The sequence below is a fragment of the Solanum stenotomum genome, chromosome 3 (assembly GCF_019186545.1).
Source record: "Solanum stenotomum isolate F172 chromosome 3, ASM1918654v1, whole genome shotgun sequence".
In the NCBI taxonomy this organism is placed as follows: domain Eukaryota; kingdom Viridiplantae; phylum Streptophyta; class Magnoliopsida; order Solanales; family Solanaceae; genus Solanum; species Solanum stenotomum.
The window spans coordinates 1,488,728-1,507,484 of NC_064284.1; the positions used below are offsets into that span (position 1 = coordinate 1,488,728).

Genomic DNA, 18,757 nt, shown 5'->3' on the forward strand with positions numbered 1-18,757 from the left:
ATATTTTCTGCAAAGAATGATACTTTAAGGATGTAATTTAAGGATGATTTTGGCCAAAAACTCTTGTTTTCCTCGTCTCATGGTTGATTTGCTCCCTTTTTAAAAAACAATATTTATAAACTCAAAAAAGGAAATATTTTATTTGCTTATAATGTTGGTTGTTTATATTTATAATTAGAAATAGAAATTGAAGATGTTTGCTTTCACAAAAAAAAAAAGTATGTACAAAGTGAAAAAAACGAGTAAAGTCCTATTTATGAGAAACTCGTGAGCTAACACCTATTTTCGTTTCAAGATCACAGATTACTAATTAGTCAAACAAACTCATCTCTTTGCCCTATCGTTTGGTTGTTAATCTAATTGATAGCTACTCAAAAACAAAGTCAAATATATATAAAAAAAAATTCAAGTGAGCACTTTTTTATTGTGCTAATTTGGTATGGTTGTCCCTCTCCTTGCTCTCTAAGAGATTTTAGGACTTCTATTTAAGGGAAAATGACAAATATATCCCCGAATTATCGTAAATTATATGTCAATATCCTTTGTTATACTTTAAGGTTGTATTTACCCTTATCGTCAATATTTTAGGTTGTGTATACCTTGAGACTACGGCTGGACACGTGGCTACATCTCAATAATTTACCTAATATTTATTTTTTTAATCCGAAATAAAAAAAAAATACCCATCTTCCCTAACCCATCCATAACCCGAATTAAAACCCATCTTCCATAATAATTCCCTTCAAACAGTGCTAATTGTCCATTATCTTTTCTTCTTTAATTCTCAAAAAATTGTTGCACAAATAAAAAAAATCACTAACATTAGCCATTGTCTTTGTGTTTTAGAGTTCATGGGTGATTGCGCACAAAACCATCAAGTTAATTTTGTGATTGGCCACCGCCACCGCTGTCGTCGCCTTCTTCTTCTCCGAAGTTCACACAAACATTTGAATCATTAGAAATGAGATTTGTAGAGTTTCTCTCGATGAAATGCAATGATTTTTTGTGGGTTGTGTCTGCCTTGGAGAGGTGCCCAGCTTGGCATTGACCTCTCTCCGTTAAGACCGCTGGAAAATTGTCGTTGACGACCAATAATGGTCTATCGGAGTTCAAGCTGTTTGAGTGAACCGAAATTTCTTGATGTAGAAGATAAAAAGGTAGGGAATAAACCCCAAAGATCAAAACTTCACGAACTTGTCAAGAAATTGGCCAAAATGCCTTGCGACGGTGCATCGCCGAAAATTCTCAAAGCTTCTCCATCGTTTTCTTTGTTAAATTGCAAGGGATAATCAGTTGAATTTTTGTGAGGGAGTAGATCTGATGATGCTCCATCATCTCCGCTAAACGGGATTTCATGAATCAAACAACCTAAATTTGTTATTGTTGGAATGGCTTTGAATTTGATTGCGTAGCTTTGTTCAAATATATTCGAACTATGTCTTTCTTCTTCTTCTTTTTTGATCCACTCATCAATGACAGATTCATTTAATCCTTTTTCTAAAACAAAAGAAAAGAAGTAAAAAATAGTGTAATGAGAGTGTATCAGGCTTGACACTGTAAGGATCAAGAGGTATTTCTTAATTTAAATTGGGATTGGAGTTTCCAGACATGTGAGTAGTGCAAACCTTGTGCTCATGTTCATCATCGTATTCATTGTCCTGGTGCTCCATCTTCTCTCTAACTGTATTATAACACAAGTGTTCCATCGTAGCGGAGTAGGGTCGGAGACAGCGATTATTCGAACTATTTCAAAAAAGGTTTCGTGTGGGTTTAAAATAGAAATGGGGCGGTTTTTTTAAATTTTTGGGTAATAAAAAAGAAGAAAAAATCGGGTCAATCGTTGAGACGAAGTCACGTGTTTAGCCGTTAGTCGCAAGGGTATACACAATCCAAAATATTAACGGTAAGGGTATATACAACCTTAAAGTATAACGAAGGGTATTGACATACCATTTACGATAATTCGAAGGCATATTTATCCTTTTCCCCTCTATTTAATTTGAATATTTGAATTTTTGATATACTCAAATGAGATATCATTTTATCGAAATCAATGTTGATACTTATGTGATATTCTTGAAACTCCAGAAATTCCTTCTTTAATAAGAAAATGGAGATGTGTTTCCTCAAAAAGTTTTCAATTTTATAATATTTAATTTCAGATAATATTTTGAATTAATATAAAAAAATAAGAATAGAACATTTACTTGTCTAATGTCAAACCAATATATAATGTCTTTATAATATTAATTACACGGGTTAGGCGGGGTGAATGTGGGGGATCGAAAGTGCCCAATATGAACTATATGTTCAAGTTAGTAAAATTTCAGGAAAGTGTTTTTAAATAATTAAATATCGATAATTAAAAAAGTTTTGTTTGACAAATCTTTTTTAAAATATATTTTAGGGAAAATGCATAAGTACCCCCAACCTATACCCGAAATCCCAAAGACACACCTAACCTTTACTAAGGTCCTATTACCCCCGAACTTAATTTATCTATAATATTCTATCCCTTTTCGGCCTACGTGGCACTATCCTTGAAAATTTTGTCAACATGAGCTGGGCCCACAAGATAGTACCACGTAGGCCAAAAAGGGGTAGAATATTACATATAAAATAAGTTCGGGGGAGTAATAGAACCGTAGTAAAGATTAGGTGTATCTCTAGAATTTCGAACATAGGCTGGGGGTACTTATGCATTTTCCCTCTATTTTAAAATGTCAAAATGCGAAAATGGTAGGTAAGGATTACTTGGTGCAAAACAATAGTCTAAAATATGTAAATACTTTTAGCATGTTTGTTTGGTAAAACTTTCTAAATATGCTTTTTTAAAAAAAAAAAAAAATCAATCGCTTTTGACTTCCAAACGCTTGGATTTTCTAGTTTCAAATTTATTAAAATAAAATAAAAATCATACAATTTTAATTTTGTCGTTTGAAAAGAAATACTTTTTTAATTTCATAATAAGATCAATATATTAAAGAAAAAATGTAAGATCTAACACGATAGGATGCAAATTGGAAAAAAAAATACATGATTACGGATGCAAATTGCACCATATTCAATATTTTTGCTTTGTAATGTCCATCAAACTCAGTTCTTTAACTTCATAACGCACACCCAAATTTTAAAATTTAATCTTTTCTACTCAAAGACGCCACCACTTGAAAACAAAATGATCAAATAACTCCAAAACTTAATGATCATATACTTCCAATTTTATCTCTTGAAAACAAAAACTTTTTAATTTTGCAATAGGATTAATATGCCAGGGAGGAAGTGTAAAAATTAAGAAGATAAGGTGTAAAATGTAAAAAAAAAAAAATTAAGCCAAAAATGACACTACTAAAAAAAATATAAAGATATTATAATTTCAATAAATTAAAGATTATATAATTCTAATCTTGTCTAAATTGCAAGAAGTTCTATTTTTCAATAAAAAATAACACTACTTGAAAATATAAAGATATTTAATTCCAAAACAATTAAAGATTATATAATTTCAATCTTGTCTAAAATGCAAAAAAAAAAAATCAGCCAAAAATAACATTACTTGAAAATATAAAGATCTTGTATAATTCCAAAACAACAAAAGATCATATAATTTCAATTTTGTCTCTTAAAAACAAAAGTCTTCTTTGAATTTGTAATAGTAGATTAATAAATATATTGAGGAGAAAGTGTAAGAACTAAAACTATAGGGTGCAAATTTAAACAAAAACATAGTTTGGGGTATAAATTGCAACACACAACTCTTTTACTTTGTGAAAGTCCGCCAGGCGCCAAGTGCCAACACCCACCTCTTCAGCTTCGTAACGCACGCCTAAGTTACAAAATTTCATCTTTTTTCAGCCAAAAAATGACACTACTCCCTCACCGCTCCGTCCTGTTCTCCGGCGAAATTCATCTGTAAGTGAGTCTCCGTCTCTTCCACTTCTCCTCTCTGATTTAACGATATAAAAAACCCTAATGCTTTTCTCCAATTTCTTTTTTCTATATTTAACTCGCGGATTTTGTGATTGTTATAACTTATAAGTCTCTTATGACTTAAATTTTTGATTTGCGATGCAGGCTTTTCTCGAAGGTTCAGAAATTGTGATCGCTTAGTAATTAATCTGCTTTCGAGTATTAGTAATCGAGTTTTCTGAGAACTTTTGTACGCTATCAGGGAGGGAATAGTTCATCTCTTCGTTGTGAACTTTCTGAAACTGGTAAGAAACTCATATATTTGTGGCTATTAATCTATAGAATGTGAATGTACGTGATTATCATTGAGCAAAAATTTTTTAGTTTTTTTTTTTTTAAATTCTAGCCAATTCAAAATTCTGGCACTTTAACTATGAAATGATGAACTGGTTTAGGTTATGAGCTTCAGTCTTGCATATAAGAACAACTATATGTGTGTTGATGTAACACATAAAAATGTACTCAGTTTAATTTTTACTTATGTTCTGTTCTCTGTGTGATGTTTAAAACTGACATTGTATCTTATTCTCTACAATGTTACTGAAATCTTAGCTCGAAGAAAATTCAAGCAATGGAATCAGCTGCTGGGCTGGGGAACAGTAATGTGGAGGTACGAGATGATATGGAATTTGATTCACATGAAGCAGCATATGAATTCTACAAAGAATATGCAAAATCAGAGGGGTTTGGCACTGCCAAATTGAGCAGCCGTCGTTCTAGGGCAACCAAAGAGTTTATTGATGCAAAGTTTTCCTGCATCAGATATGGTAACAAGCAGCAGTCTGATGATGCGATCAACCCTAGACCTTCTCCTAAGATAGGCTGTAAAGCTAGTATGCATGTGAAGAGAAGGTCCTCGAGTGGAAAGTGGTACATTCATAGTTTCATCAGAGAACACAACCATGAGCTTTTACCAGCTCAAGTGCACTTCTTCAGAAGCCACAGAAACGTTGATCCACTTAACAATGATGCAAAAGTTCGACGGAAGAATATGTTGGCTTCTGTATCAAAACAGTATGGTGCATACCAATTCTCTAGTAATCTGGAGAATCATTTCAGGAACCAACATGACAGAGGTCGAAGTTTGACTTTAGAAGAAGGAGATGCTCAGGTTTTGCTTGAACTTTTTGTGCACATGCAGGAAGAGAATCCAAAATTTTTCTATGCTGTAGACTTAAACGAGGAGCATCGATTAAGAAATGTTTTCTGGGTTGACGCCAAAGGCATGGATAGTTATTCCAACTTCGGTGATGTGGTGTCATTTGATACTACATACTTCACAAACAAATATAAAGTACCTTTGGTTCTCTTCATTGGAGCAAACCATCATGTTCAACCCACCTTACTAGGTTGTGCGCTAATTGCTGATGACACAGTGCATACATTCCTATGGTTGATGCGGACATGGTGCCTGGCAATGGGTGGACAAGGTCCAAGAATTTTGTTATCTGATCAAAATGACAACATCAAAGCAGCTGTTGGAGCAATCTTGACAAATACCCAACACTACTTTAGCCTGTGGAGTATATTGGAGAAGATCCCAAGCCGTCTTGATTATCTCAGCATGTGGCATGAAACATTTATGGCAAAGTTTAGGAAGTGCATATATAAGTCATGGACTGAAGAGCATTTTGAACACAGATGGTGGAAGTTGATCGAAAAGTTCAGTCTTAGAGAAGATGAGTGGGTCCAATCATTGTATGAAGATCGCAAGCTTTGGGTGCCTATTTTTATGAGGGGTGTATCTTTTGCCAACTTATCTATGGCTTCAAGAACCGAAAGTGTAAACTCTTTCTTTGACAAATATATCCAAAGTGAAATGTCTCTTCGAGACTTTATTGGACAACATAAGCTAATTCTTGAAGACTGGTATGAAGAGGAAGCGAAAGCTAATTTTGATGCATGGCACGAGATGCCTGAGCTTAAGTCTCCCTCTCCCTTCGAAAAACAGATGTTAGTTCTGTATACTCATGAAATATTCAAGAAGTTCCAAGTTGAAGTATTAGGAGCCTCTGCATGCCACCTGAAAAAAGAATCAGAAGACGGCACATCTATAACATATGCCGTCAAAGATTTTGAAGCAAATCAGGAATTTGTGGTGGAGTGGGATGCACCAAAGTCGGAATTATACTGCTCATGCCATTTATTTGAGTACAAAGGTTACCTTTGTAGGCATGCGATTGTGGTTCTTCAAATGTCTGGCGTCTTCGTTATTCCTTCCAAATACATATTGCAACGCTGGACCAATGCTGCCACAAGCAAGCATTCCATAAGCGAAGGACTGGATGACGCGCAAGCTAAGGTTCGTCGTTACAATGATTTGTGTCGACGGGCAATAATATTGGGTGAAGAGGGATCATTGACTCAGGAGAGCTACAACATTGCTATTGGTGCCATTACAGAAGCTCTAAAGAAATGTCAAGGAAATACTCTTGCTGCTAATCGTAAATCAGGTAATACTGCAACCTTTGCTATCCAAGATTCCAAGTTGATAAAGTATGTCAAGAGAACACTCTTACAGCTAATCTTAAATCAGGTAGTAGTGCAACCCCTGCTATCCAAGTTGATGAAGTATGTCAAGGAAACACCCTTGCAGCTAGAGAGCTAGAGCCTGACAGTGAAGCGGCCCAGACAAGCAAGGGTTCTAAAAGAGCTGATCCTGGTAATGAAAGGGAAAGCAACAGGAATACTTCTAATAAAAAAGGAAAGGTTAGGAACTTTTATATACATGTCCTTTTCTTTGTTTGTTCTTGTCAGCCGCAAGCTCACCCTAAGATGAACTTCTCTTACAAGTGTTTTTCATTTTTATCAGGCACCTTTGGAGCCAGAGATTGCAAACAACGCACAAGAAGACTTTCATCAAATGGTTTGTTATGCTAGCACCTACTCTAATTTAAATGAAAATAAGCCTTCTTTTAAGTGAGTTCATGTAGTGAACCTTCTGGGACAATTAGAAATTACATTTGAGGAGACCATAAATGGTTTATTTATTTCTGTAATTTTCTGGTTTTTTATTCGCTGCTTTCTTTTTTGAAATATAAAATTTGGTGAGAGAAATTCTTTTACCAAAATTTCCTGACTGGAGCTCCTCTGAAGAATTTACTGTGAACACTAGTTTCTGGAAATGCGCATTGCGCGTAACCCTTATCATATGAACATAAATTTACAAATTCACATAAATAACATTAAAAATTGTGTAGTTAAATTACAAATTAACTAAAAAAGTAAAAAAAAATAATCCTAAAAATGATAAATACTGATCCTATATAGCTCAACAAAGGAAGAATATAATAAATTTAAAATTTACATACAACATTATATTAATTGATTGCGATAAGTCTAACTTTCAAAAACAAAATAATTTCCTTAGTGTCTGTACAAAATATTAATGTACAATGAAGAACAAATATAAAAAAAGTATTAAAATGGGAATGCCAACACCTGTACTTATTATATGGAAGTCATATCTTGAGTAATTCCAGTTACATGAAGTTCCGTAGTGGTTGAGCCTCTACAGAATGGAATGAAGATAGATATTACAGTAGAGGTTAAGATTCATAGTCACGTAAGGATACACTGCTAGCATTAGTCTTTCAATACCAAATAAGTCACACTTTCTTGAGACATTGTTACCTCATCGAAAATAATAAAACAAAAACATACTTAAGAGAGCAAACAACTTGAGACCCTATCAGTGCAAGCTCATCATCTTTATATGTGTTGATGGTAGCAATCCCAGTGATGATTATGTTGCTTTGTTATGCACCTGCCTTTTGTCTATGGACACTAAGGACGAGCCTTCTCGCCAAACGGACTGGTCAACATGAAGTTTCCATATGACTGCAAGCAATTATGAAAGAATTTCTACTTATACGCAATAAGAACAAAAATCAGCTAATAAAAGAAACTAAAAGCCTACTTGACATTTAAAGTGATTCTCTTTCTGGTCTCCTAAACTTTGACTGACAACCTTCATTACTGGATCTCTGTGCTTCATATGTATTTTTTAGGCCAGTCCTAAATGAATAACTTTGTACAAGGAACACAATGAAGGCCAGTTTTTGCTACATATACACAATATAAGAACTAAAATCAGTGGGGAAAAGAAGCTAAAAGCCTACTTGACATTTAAAGTGATTCTATTTCTAATTTCCTAAGCTTTGACTCACAACCTTCATTACTCGATCTCTATGCTTCATATGTATTTTCTACGCCAATCCTAAAGTATTTAAATAACTTTGTAGGAGGAATACAAGAAGGCAAGTTTAAGAGGTTGTATGGATGGGCTTATAATTTATTACTTCTAAGCCTAAGTCATAAGTTAGGAATTAGGATTCCTAACTTATAACTTTGAACTTATTTTTGTTATTTAAGCTTAAAAACAAGTGCTTAAAAACATTTTTTTATCTTACCCAAACACTACAAAAGTGCCTAAAAGCTATTTTTGGCTTAAAAGCACCTAAAATAAGCCGATCCAAACATGCTCAAAGAATGGAGAAGGAAAAGAGACTTTGAGTTGTTGTCAACCTGTTGCTCCTTTATTGCTCCCTTATAATCAGGGGAGGAGACTACCCTTGCCCGAGGGGTGTCTAGTGACACCCCTTCACTGGAAAATTACATTGTATATATATGTTAAATTTTGGTTTAATAAATATATACATAAGTGTTGACACCTCGTGACACAAACTAAAGCTTTAGTTTCGTGGTTAAGGACTTGCCAAATTTGTCTGAGGTTGTGTGTTCTACCTTTGCTATCAGCTAAGTTGCTCGGACTCTTCACTTTTGGTGTCGCACCCGTGTTGACACGACATGGGTGTGGGTGTGGGAACCTTGTTCGATTTGGTCAACCAATTTTGGATACTTCGACCAAAATCGATGGGAAAAGTCCAGACAGTTTTAAATTTCTGTAATCAATACAAAAGCCAAGGTGAAATTGAAGAAAATGGAATACCTTTTATATAGAAATTTCTATGTCACTCGTTTTCCTTTAATCTCCTTCCAAGATTCTCCTCAAATTCTCCACATAATCTTATAATTTAGGTTTTATAAGTCTATTTTTCGAGTTTTAAATTTATGTAATCAATACAAAAGCCAAGGTGAAATTGAAGAAAATGGAATACCTTTTATATAGAAATTTCTACGTCACTCGTTTTCCTTTAATCTCCTTCCAAGATTCTCCTCAAATTCTCCACATAATCTTATAATTTAGGTTTTATAAGTCTATTTTTAGGCTAATCCTTGCATTCATATCTATACATGGATCCGAATCTCCGAATCTTAAAAATTAGATCATGAAGGATCCAACCTCTGGATCCGCACCCGTATCGGACACCTGCACCCGAATCCAAGCAACTTAGGCTATCAACATGTTAGTACTTTTTGACTGCGTCCATTTTTTTCTTTTTTACAATTTATTTTGTTGGCTTTCTTGTAAATTTACTTTCTTATATTTTGACACCCCTTAATGAAAATTCTAGCATGCCACTGCTTATTATATAGGTTTAAAATGACGTTTTATATTACCTACCATCTATTACAATAAATGAGTGGTTATTAATTCTTCTAGATTGCAAGAACAATGTTTACCCAAGTAATTTGATAAGTATTTGTATTTATAACATTTCACATACACGACATATGAAAAGATTCAATAACTTAATAAATTTATTAATTCATTAATTATTCAATCCAAAAGTTTAACTTCTCTAAACATGGTATAGCATATAAGTTGGCTATTGGTTTGAGAGTAATGAAGAGAGTTGTTAATGTGCATACTTTAATATGTTGTTTTTCTTATGAGAATGTGTAATTTCAATTTTGTACAAAAATGTCGTCGTAATAATTTTTGCTTGAAGGATAAAAAAGTCATTTAACTTTTCATGTGCAATATGGTGATTGAACTTTTCACTTTTAGGGCTTCCCACTTATGATATAACTAGTATTTAGCACGTGATATAGTGTGTCTCATGTAAGTAGTATATACGTGATATAAATTATATAAAAACTGCAGGTGAATGATTAACATAAAATCTATAGTGGAAAAATACAAGTTGTAGCTAATGAATGATTATTTGTTGAGCAAGATATTATCTAACCTTCAAAGTTGAACAATTAAATAAAGTTGAGCAGCTAAATTCAATGAGTTACACCCTTCGGGGTGGCCCAGTGGTTTGGGCTTGGGACTTCCATGTTGGAGGTCTCAAGTTCGAAACCCCTTGCCAGTGAAAGCAAGGGGTTTACCTTCTGCGTCGAGCTCGTCACACCGGGCTTGCCTAGTGCGGTTACCTCTCTAGTGTGGTTTGCGAGCTATTGCATAAGAGCGAGAGTTTTACCCTGTGCGTACACAAAGGGTAGCGACTGCGGGTTTCCCTTGTCATAAAATAAAATTCAGTGAGTTAATTTTGATGTTCTTATATATTTGCAAACATGTATTGTATTTATATGTTACCAAATTCTTTCTTATAGACGATATTCTTAGTTTATGTTCCACTTCGATGATCCGATTGTTCTATTATAACCAAACACTTCTATTATTGTATTTTGATTGGAAAAGTGAGTTACTATAGTTGGCAATATATATGATAATATTACTTAATAATTTTATAAATATGGTAATTTTTTTTAAAAAACTTATTATAAATATGGTAATTATAAAAGTGTAGAATCATTACTAATTTTTGTGATGCAATATAATAATCCAAGTACCTTATTAAAAGAAGGGAAAATGCACAAGTACCCCCCAACTTATGCCCGAAATCCCAGAGACACTTATACTATACTAAGGTCCTATTACCCTCCAAACTTATTTTATAAATAATTTTCTACCCCTTTTCAGCCTACGTGGCACTATCAATCAGATAGGTTGAAAAAATTGTCAACGCGCGCTGAGCCCCAGAAGATAGTGCCACGTAGGCCGAAAAGGGGTAGAAAATTATTTATAAAATAAGTTCGGGGGATAATAGGACCTTAGTATAGTATAAGTGTGTGTCTGGGATTTCGGGCATATGTGGGGGGTACTTATGCATTTTCTCTTAAAAGAATTGTAATCCTAAACTAAGTCTTAGTGACAAATGATGAATGTGATACCTATACACACTAATAAGCGTTACAATTGTTAGAATAGGAATAGGTTTATACATTCCTATTAGAATCAGAATAAGTTTACACAATCCTATTAGAATAAGAATATATTTATACAATCCTATTTAGAATAGGAATAGGAATAGAAAATAGTATCCTACTTGATAAAGGATTGTATTCTAGTGTCTATAAATAGGATCTCAATGTAATAATGTAGACACTACTACACAACTATAATATTCTTTTTCAATATTTCTCATATGGTATCAGAGCCTCTACGATCTTGGTAGAAAATCAAAGAGCTCTGCTGGCGGGAGGCTATTACCCATATATGCTGCCCGTCTAGCCAATGATTATGTTAGCAAAAGTTGGGTCACTGTGTACCTTTCATGTGATTTTTTTCTCATATCTAATTTGTGTAGCATCGTGCCATCATTCCGGTGATTACTTTCTTATATCTAACTTGTGTAGCACTGTGCCATCATTCTGGTGACTACTTTTTCATATTTGATTTGTGTAGCACCGTGCCATCATTCTGGTGACTACTTTTTCATATTTAATTTTTGTAGCACGATCTTTCTGGTGACTACTTTTTCATATTTGGTTTGTGTAGCACTGTGCCATCATTCCAGTGACTACTTTTTCATATATAATTTGTGTAGCACTGTGCCATCCTTTCGGTGACTACTACAATTTCTTTTTTTGCATATCTGATTTGCGTAGCACCGTGCATCTTTTCGGACTACTTTTCATATTTAATTTGTGCAGTACCGTGGATTTTTTCGAACTATTTTCTCATATCTGAGTTGTATAGCATCATGTGTCTTTTCAGTGACTCCTCAGATTTGATTTGCATAGTTCCATGCGTCTTTCCGGTGACTTCTCAAATCTGATTTGCGTAGGGTTGTGCCATCATTCCAACCCTACCCGTATAATTTTTCTTTTTCAGTAGGGTCGTGCCATCATTCCGACCCTACCCATATTATTTCTCTTTTTCAATAGGGTTGTTCCATCAATTCGAACTATCCTTTATAATTTCTATTTTCTAGTTGGATTGTGACATCATTCCGACCCTACCCATATAATTTTATTTCTTAGATTGTGACCACTTTTAGCCATCAAATCTAATACTCCGGCATATGAGCATATTCCGGCAAGTTTTTCAGTGACTTGTTTAATATCGACTCATCTATTGATTCCAACATGATCCATATACTTTATACTAGATTTTGAGTAGCCTTGTATGTCGATTATGTGAGTCACTCTATGGTCTGAAACGGTCTTTGCAAGTTTGGTTTAGGAAGTTCAACACTGTAATTTTATCACTCTGTGTTTTATCGGCATTATGTATCAAATTCAGTATTTCATGAGAAGATTAAACACATTGAGATTGACTGACATTATGCATCAAATCTAGTATTTAATGAGAAGACAAGCACATTGAGATTGACTGTCAATTTTGTGAAGTCGACTGATCAACTTGCAGATATCTCACCAGGCCCCTCATTGGTCCTCGTATTAATTACATATGTAACAAGCTATGTACAACTAGGTACATGAATTGTATGCACTAGCTTGAGGGGAGTGTTAGAATAGGAATAGGAATAGGTCTACACAATCCTATTAGAATAGGAATATATTTATACAATCCTATTTAGAATAGGAATAGGAATAGGAATAGAAAATAGTATCCTACTTGATAAAGGATTGTATTCTAGTGTCTATAAATAGGATCTCAATGTAATAATGTAGACACAACAACACAACTATAATATTCTTTTTCAATATTTCTCACAACAATCAAATAAAAGATCAGGTGGCCTGCTCCCCACTCATGAACAAGGACTGATTCATACATCTACAATATGTAAAAGATCTTGCTAAAGAGTATTGGGTGCAAATAATATATGATTAACTCTATTTTTTCGTGAATTATTATATTGGTTGAACAACCTCTAGTAAAAGACGGCTCCTTTGAGCAGCATGTTGAAGCCAAAATCCATAAAATACAAGAAAGAAATTTGCCGAAGATGAGAGAATATAGTTGTTTATATTAAACATTATTGGAAGAATGATAGAATAACAGTTGAGGTTAGTAAGACAGCAAGGGAGACGGACAAGGAAAGGACAAGGAGGAGTATTAGATTTGGCTATATTTTTAATCTATTTTCATTCTGCTACTGATTTCCTTTTGAAATTTTCAGTGTGTAGAATTTTTTTTTGGATTCTCTTTAGTTTGAATTACCAAAGAAACATTAGCACAAATCACCAAATATTATCAATGTGCATCTTTTTTTTCATCAGGGTTTAAAGTTAAAAAATAAAAAGATAAACCAAACCAACAAATCATATTTTTTCCCTTTTGATACGATTTTCCGTGAATATCCCTATTAAGTATATTACTATGCCTTTGCCTTTTGGTATTAAAAGTAGGGCTGTAGCAAGAATCGATTTAATCAATAAGCCATACTGAAGAAAATGCTATTGGTTTATCGGTGTGTTGTCGATCTCATCGATAAGGGTAGGCTACATGAACATTTAGGAAAAAGTTACCCTCGTTTCATACTCTTAATTTTTATTTTTATTTTATAACCGAGAAATCCGTCTGTCACCCACCCTTAGGACCAATCATAGCCTTCTAAACTTGGTGGATAATGGGCCCGCCCCTCTACCCTTCTCCACTTAAATACCAAGCTTCACTTTGCATGGTGTGGGGCTTGAACCTGCGACCTAAGCCACAAATCCTCCACCTTTTGCCACTCGAGCTAGGCCTTGGGGACAAACTCTTAATCGTCCAATGGAGTATTCAAAAACCGGTTTAACCGATAAACCAAATAAAAAAATGTTATTGGTTTATCGGTATTGGGGTATAACTATTTTAAAACAATTCTTTAAATATTTTTATTGGACTATCGGTTTGGTTTTGGATTTTCAGATTTTAGTTAATGGTTCAACGACTATAAAAGCATATTAAAGTAGCATTTTCTTATCAGGAAAACCGAAAATCGAACCGTTTAGGATGTCTAACTGATTAACCGAAAACTGAGTAATTATGGGTTTGGTCATTGGTTTAGCATGCTTACAAACTGATAACCAATAAATCGAATCGAATATACAAAACCATACTGAAGGACCGATAAGCACCCTAATAAAAGGTTTTCGATGTAAAGTTAGGCCCATAAATAGGATTCAAAAAGGATAAAGAAATGAAGTATTAGAAATACAAGCTTAGCACCTTGATGCAATATGAAGTTAATTCACTTGACTGCTAACATCGTTTTTGGGTGGTAAAGAATTTGTCTTTGTAAGTTAGTTAGACTTAGTAGGTGCATTTTGGACCAATTGTTGATGAGTTTCTTGTCCGTAGGTTATCCAGTTACATAAGTGATTCCATAGGCTTTTCGTTTTTGTGTATTTCTAAAATTGGGTAGTGATAAAATCTTAGTTAGATGGTGTTCTTTATTTGGAGATTGATATCTAGGTTCAGAGTATCATGATGTTTCACGGTCTGGAGATTCGCGTCTGCTTTTCGGGGGAGCCTTCCCATCAATTTGAATTTTCCTCCTCAAGGCTTAGACCCTTATGGATCGACCATCCGGACTGTTAAGTTATGTCTTCATAAAAAATTCCACAAACGTTAAGCTCAATGAGGTGGATTCCAAAAGATAAAGAGCTAATGAGGAGGCTTTTCTATTTATAAAATAGAAGGCATAATTCTTTTAATTTTGATGTTGATGATTTCTTCACCTATTATATCTCCTCAATATCTTTTGGTAACATTATATAGTACTCTCAAGTGTTGAAAAGGTAATTTTGTCACATATCCTCTAATTGTTTGATCTCATACAGAATAAAAAGTCAGAAAAGATTCTGAACATTATAGAATTAGAAAGGTTGAAAATAGAAACCCCTACGGTTAAGCCAACATGAAAAATCACAGAGGAAGTCCAAGAAATGAGACTTTAAACTGAAAATTACTTGTAGATACAATAAGGAAGACATTGATTTAGTTAGCAAGATTAAGCTACCAACTAAAATAAACATACTAAATTTGGCCAAAGAATTATAGAAATAAAAAGAAATAAAAATTCAGAACTATGGAAAACCAAAATACACAAAAAGTTACCTGTCATAGAATGAGGATATCAGAGAGCTGGTTTGAGTTCAAGTCTGGCCTGACGGAGATCTGGAAGTAGTATATTATTTATATATATATATATATATATATATATAACCTGTTTTATTTTATGGAATACAAAGCATACAACAGTTCCCAAGGAATACCAAACACATTGTGTAATTAATATATTCAAGACACGATTTGGTGGACGTTGATTCATTGTATAGTATTCAAATCTGATGAGAGTAATATTGATTTAAATGTGCATTTTGAATTTTTGTATAAAATTATTATAGAAGTAGTGATTGATTGAAGGTTAAAATGGTCGTTCAACTTATGCTGGACATTTTGGTAATTCAACTTTGGACTTAGGGGATTCCCACTTTTAGATTAGTCTATAAAATATATAGAAATCCCCAAACAAGATAGGATCACTTCTAGCGGGATGGAACTCTACGGACTTGATGGACGGACTTTCCTTTCAAAAGGCAACAAAGAAAAAGAAAGAAATATGTGGTAAAGAATGAATTGATAGAGGTGTGGAGTTTAACCGAGATAAAACAGAATCAAAAAGGCTAGGAGCTCTAACTGATGACGAAAAAGTAAAGCTTCACAGGGGTCTTACTTCTATTTTTTTTTTTTTGATTTGCACCGGGTGTCCGAGTCTCTTTTGAGCCCCGACTAATCCCGGGGGTGCACAGGCCCTCGGCAAGGAGTTTCCCGCAAGTGCACCACGGTTAATTCAGGTTTTACCCAGTCCGATGGCCCTCAGAAATTGTTTGCACCTAGTGGGTTTCGAACTTGAGACCTTGAAAGGGAGCAAACCCCAAGGCTCAAGTCAATTGCCAGCAGGCCAACCCCTGAGGGTTGGTCTTACTTCTATTTTTCCAACTTGAAAAGGGAATAAAGCTTGATTGTGAACCGGCAGCCCGACGGAGAGCTTGCCTGGCTGCCATGGATGATTCGGGGAACCTTCATGTTGTTGTTCGCCTCTAGTTTGTTGGGGTGACACTCCACTTCTTTAAACTCTTAGGAGGCGAGAAACTCCTGTTTCCTTCTCTTTCATTACTCTTCCGAGAATAGTTCAGGGGGAGTTGGTTCTGCCTCCGGCCGAGGAGGGAAATTTCAATCGATAGGCGGTAGCTTTGACGAGTTAGGACGTGGAAGTGAAAACCCTAAACTTGAATATAATAATAATATATAATATACAATATAATATAACTTCCGGTCACTTTTATTTGTCCACCATACTGAAAGTACATTCACTTTTAGTTGTCACTTTTAGCATATCAAGATAAGCATTTTTTTAATGTTTTGCCCATAACATTAATTAATTCATTTCAAGACCTAAGATAAACATCAATTAATATGGGTATTGTGGTAAAATACTCATGTCAATCATTGTTTGTTCAGGAGCATGCAAAGTCCAAAGTGGACAAGTAAAAGTGAACGGACGGAGTAGTATAGATAGATAGATAGATATATGATATATTTGATGCACCTAAAAATTGACGAACTAGAAGGTACAACTAGAGGCTCAGGTTTATTATTTATGGATGGTGATGTCATTGATGTTAATGCAGTCATATGGGGACATGATTTTCTATCTTTGTGTACGTGTGGAGTATAGCTATCCACTGAACAATGACTAAAAGTAAACTAGATGCTGTTATAATCTGCTGCGGAAAAAAGTCAATAGAATTAAGTGGGTAAATATGGAAGTAACGGGAGATGAAGGTTCTGTTAGGTGGCAGATTGTTGACTATTTGAACCTTGATTTATGTTTCAGAAAAAGTAAAATTTTCTTTTCCAAGTTCCAATACTTTTGTTGATTTGCAATCAAACTCTGTTGCCTGTAATTCCATTTCTGCTCATAACTGCCCAGTGTCTGGTCAAGTTAGTTACATAATATAGTGCTGGTTCGCTTGTATTGTATTGCACCAACAGTGTCCTATAACATGGCATGAATGAAGTTACATGATGTGGAGCTAATGTATCATCATCATTTGAACCACTATTTGCATGTTCTTGATGTCTTTTAATGATGTTACTTCATCAAAAGATGAATGTAGTTGCATGAGCCGAGGGTCTATTGTAATCAACCTCTCTACCTTCACAAAGGTAGGGGTAAGGCTGCGTACTCACCACCCTCCCTAGACCCTACTTGTGGGATTACATTGGGTATGTTGTATGTTGTTGTAGGTAAGCACATTAAGTGTTGTTTCTTTTTGTTATCACTTATGACCAGCAGTCTCTACATTTTGCACAACATCGTCTGACCTTTGCATTTTAATTTGTGTAGGATATACCTAGTAGCCTGTACAATCCTGCGAGATTCCTTACAACACTGTTAAGAGGTGGTGACATTAACAGAAGAGGCGCAGAACTACTTGGAGAGATGCTGCAGGAACAAAATTGAAGGGACGCATATCAAGTATTGGTGGAGGAACAATTTTGTTAATAATTGGTCTGTTCCTCTCAAAATGAAAAAAGGTATATTATTATGTATATATATATGATTTTGTACCAACTGTTACCTTTGTCAAAAAAAAAAATATGATTTTGTACCCTTTTTTCAGCCTCAAGACCCAATTTTAATAGCCTGCCAACTGCATCACTAATCGTAAGTTGCAGAATCAAAAGATTGAACTTAGATGCTTAATGTATGTGCACCTGCAACAGCACAATCGTTCTCAAACGTTAAAAAAGTGACTTGCTTTAATAGTTCCTGAGATTCCATGTTTTTTGGTGTTGCGGTGTGAAAGGCTCTACAATATGTGAAATGGAAATGAGGAGCTGGGTTTGTTGGGTTGTTTTCATGTGATGTTGCTTTAGGAATTAGAATCTTCGGTCTTATTTTAGCTTACCAACTCAGACAAATGCTCTCGTTTCCTGTGTTTCTTCTTCAAGAAGACTGGCCTGCAGCTTCCTTGTCAGTAGTTTTAGACATTATCCTTCGTCTGCTAGGCTATATGTTTATGGTTTGATAGTGAAGATTCATATAGCTGACCCCAATTAACTTGGGACAGAAGCATAATGTTGTTTCTATTGGCCAAATATCTGTGATTTACTGGTAATTTTAAAGGTTTCTAGGGAAAAGAATGTGTATAGCCAATTTGTGTTTTAATTCTACTTCTTGAGTGGTTAGGATGAGAACTAGCTTTTGTACCTTACCAATCAGAAAATCATGAAGCAAGGGTAAGAATTTTACAAGTTAATCTGAAGTTAATGTAAATAGCTATAGCAGGCAGAAAGTGTGTAAGAACACCATTGAATTGGAATGTTTACGAGCTTGTCGCTCGGTACTGTTTAGCAGGTTGCGTATATCATATGGGCCTCTAGGTTAGCTGCTTATATAGCTTTCATACTTGTCATTTCATATAGATAAAGGTGGTCGCTTAAAGGAAAGGCCAGCTAGCACATTATAGTTTACGGTTTAGTTCAAATGTCTCCTAAAATACAAGCTGTGGTACTGCGTTACTTTCTTTGAAAATTTTAGGTGGTTGGATGGGTTGTCACTGTTAAATGATTAGATTGTTTGGTGCTTTCGTTGAAAAGAAAAGAAATCAGAAATATCTTTTAATAAAC

At 34.6% G+C, this 18,757-nt stretch overlaps 1 protein-coding gene across 1 annotated transcript; it reads left to right on the top strand.

The window, feature by feature from the left end:
• The first annotated feature begins 4,510 nt into the window (after positions 1 to 4,510).
• LOC125859815 (protein FAR1-RELATED SEQUENCE 4) lies at positions 4,511 to 17,691 on the top strand. Its single transcript, XM_049539646.1, has 4 exons — positions 4,511 to 6,422; positions 6,506 to 6,678; positions 6,782 to 6,835; positions 17,472 to 17,691. Exons 1-4 carry the CDS (start codon positions 4,541 to 4,543, stop codon positions 17,586 to 17,588), a joined length of 2,226 nt encoding a protein of 741 aa, XP_049395603.1. The 5' UTR covers positions 4,511 to 4,540; the 3' UTR covers positions 17,589 to 17,691.
• Positions 17,692 to 18,757: the final 1,066 nt, after the last annotated feature.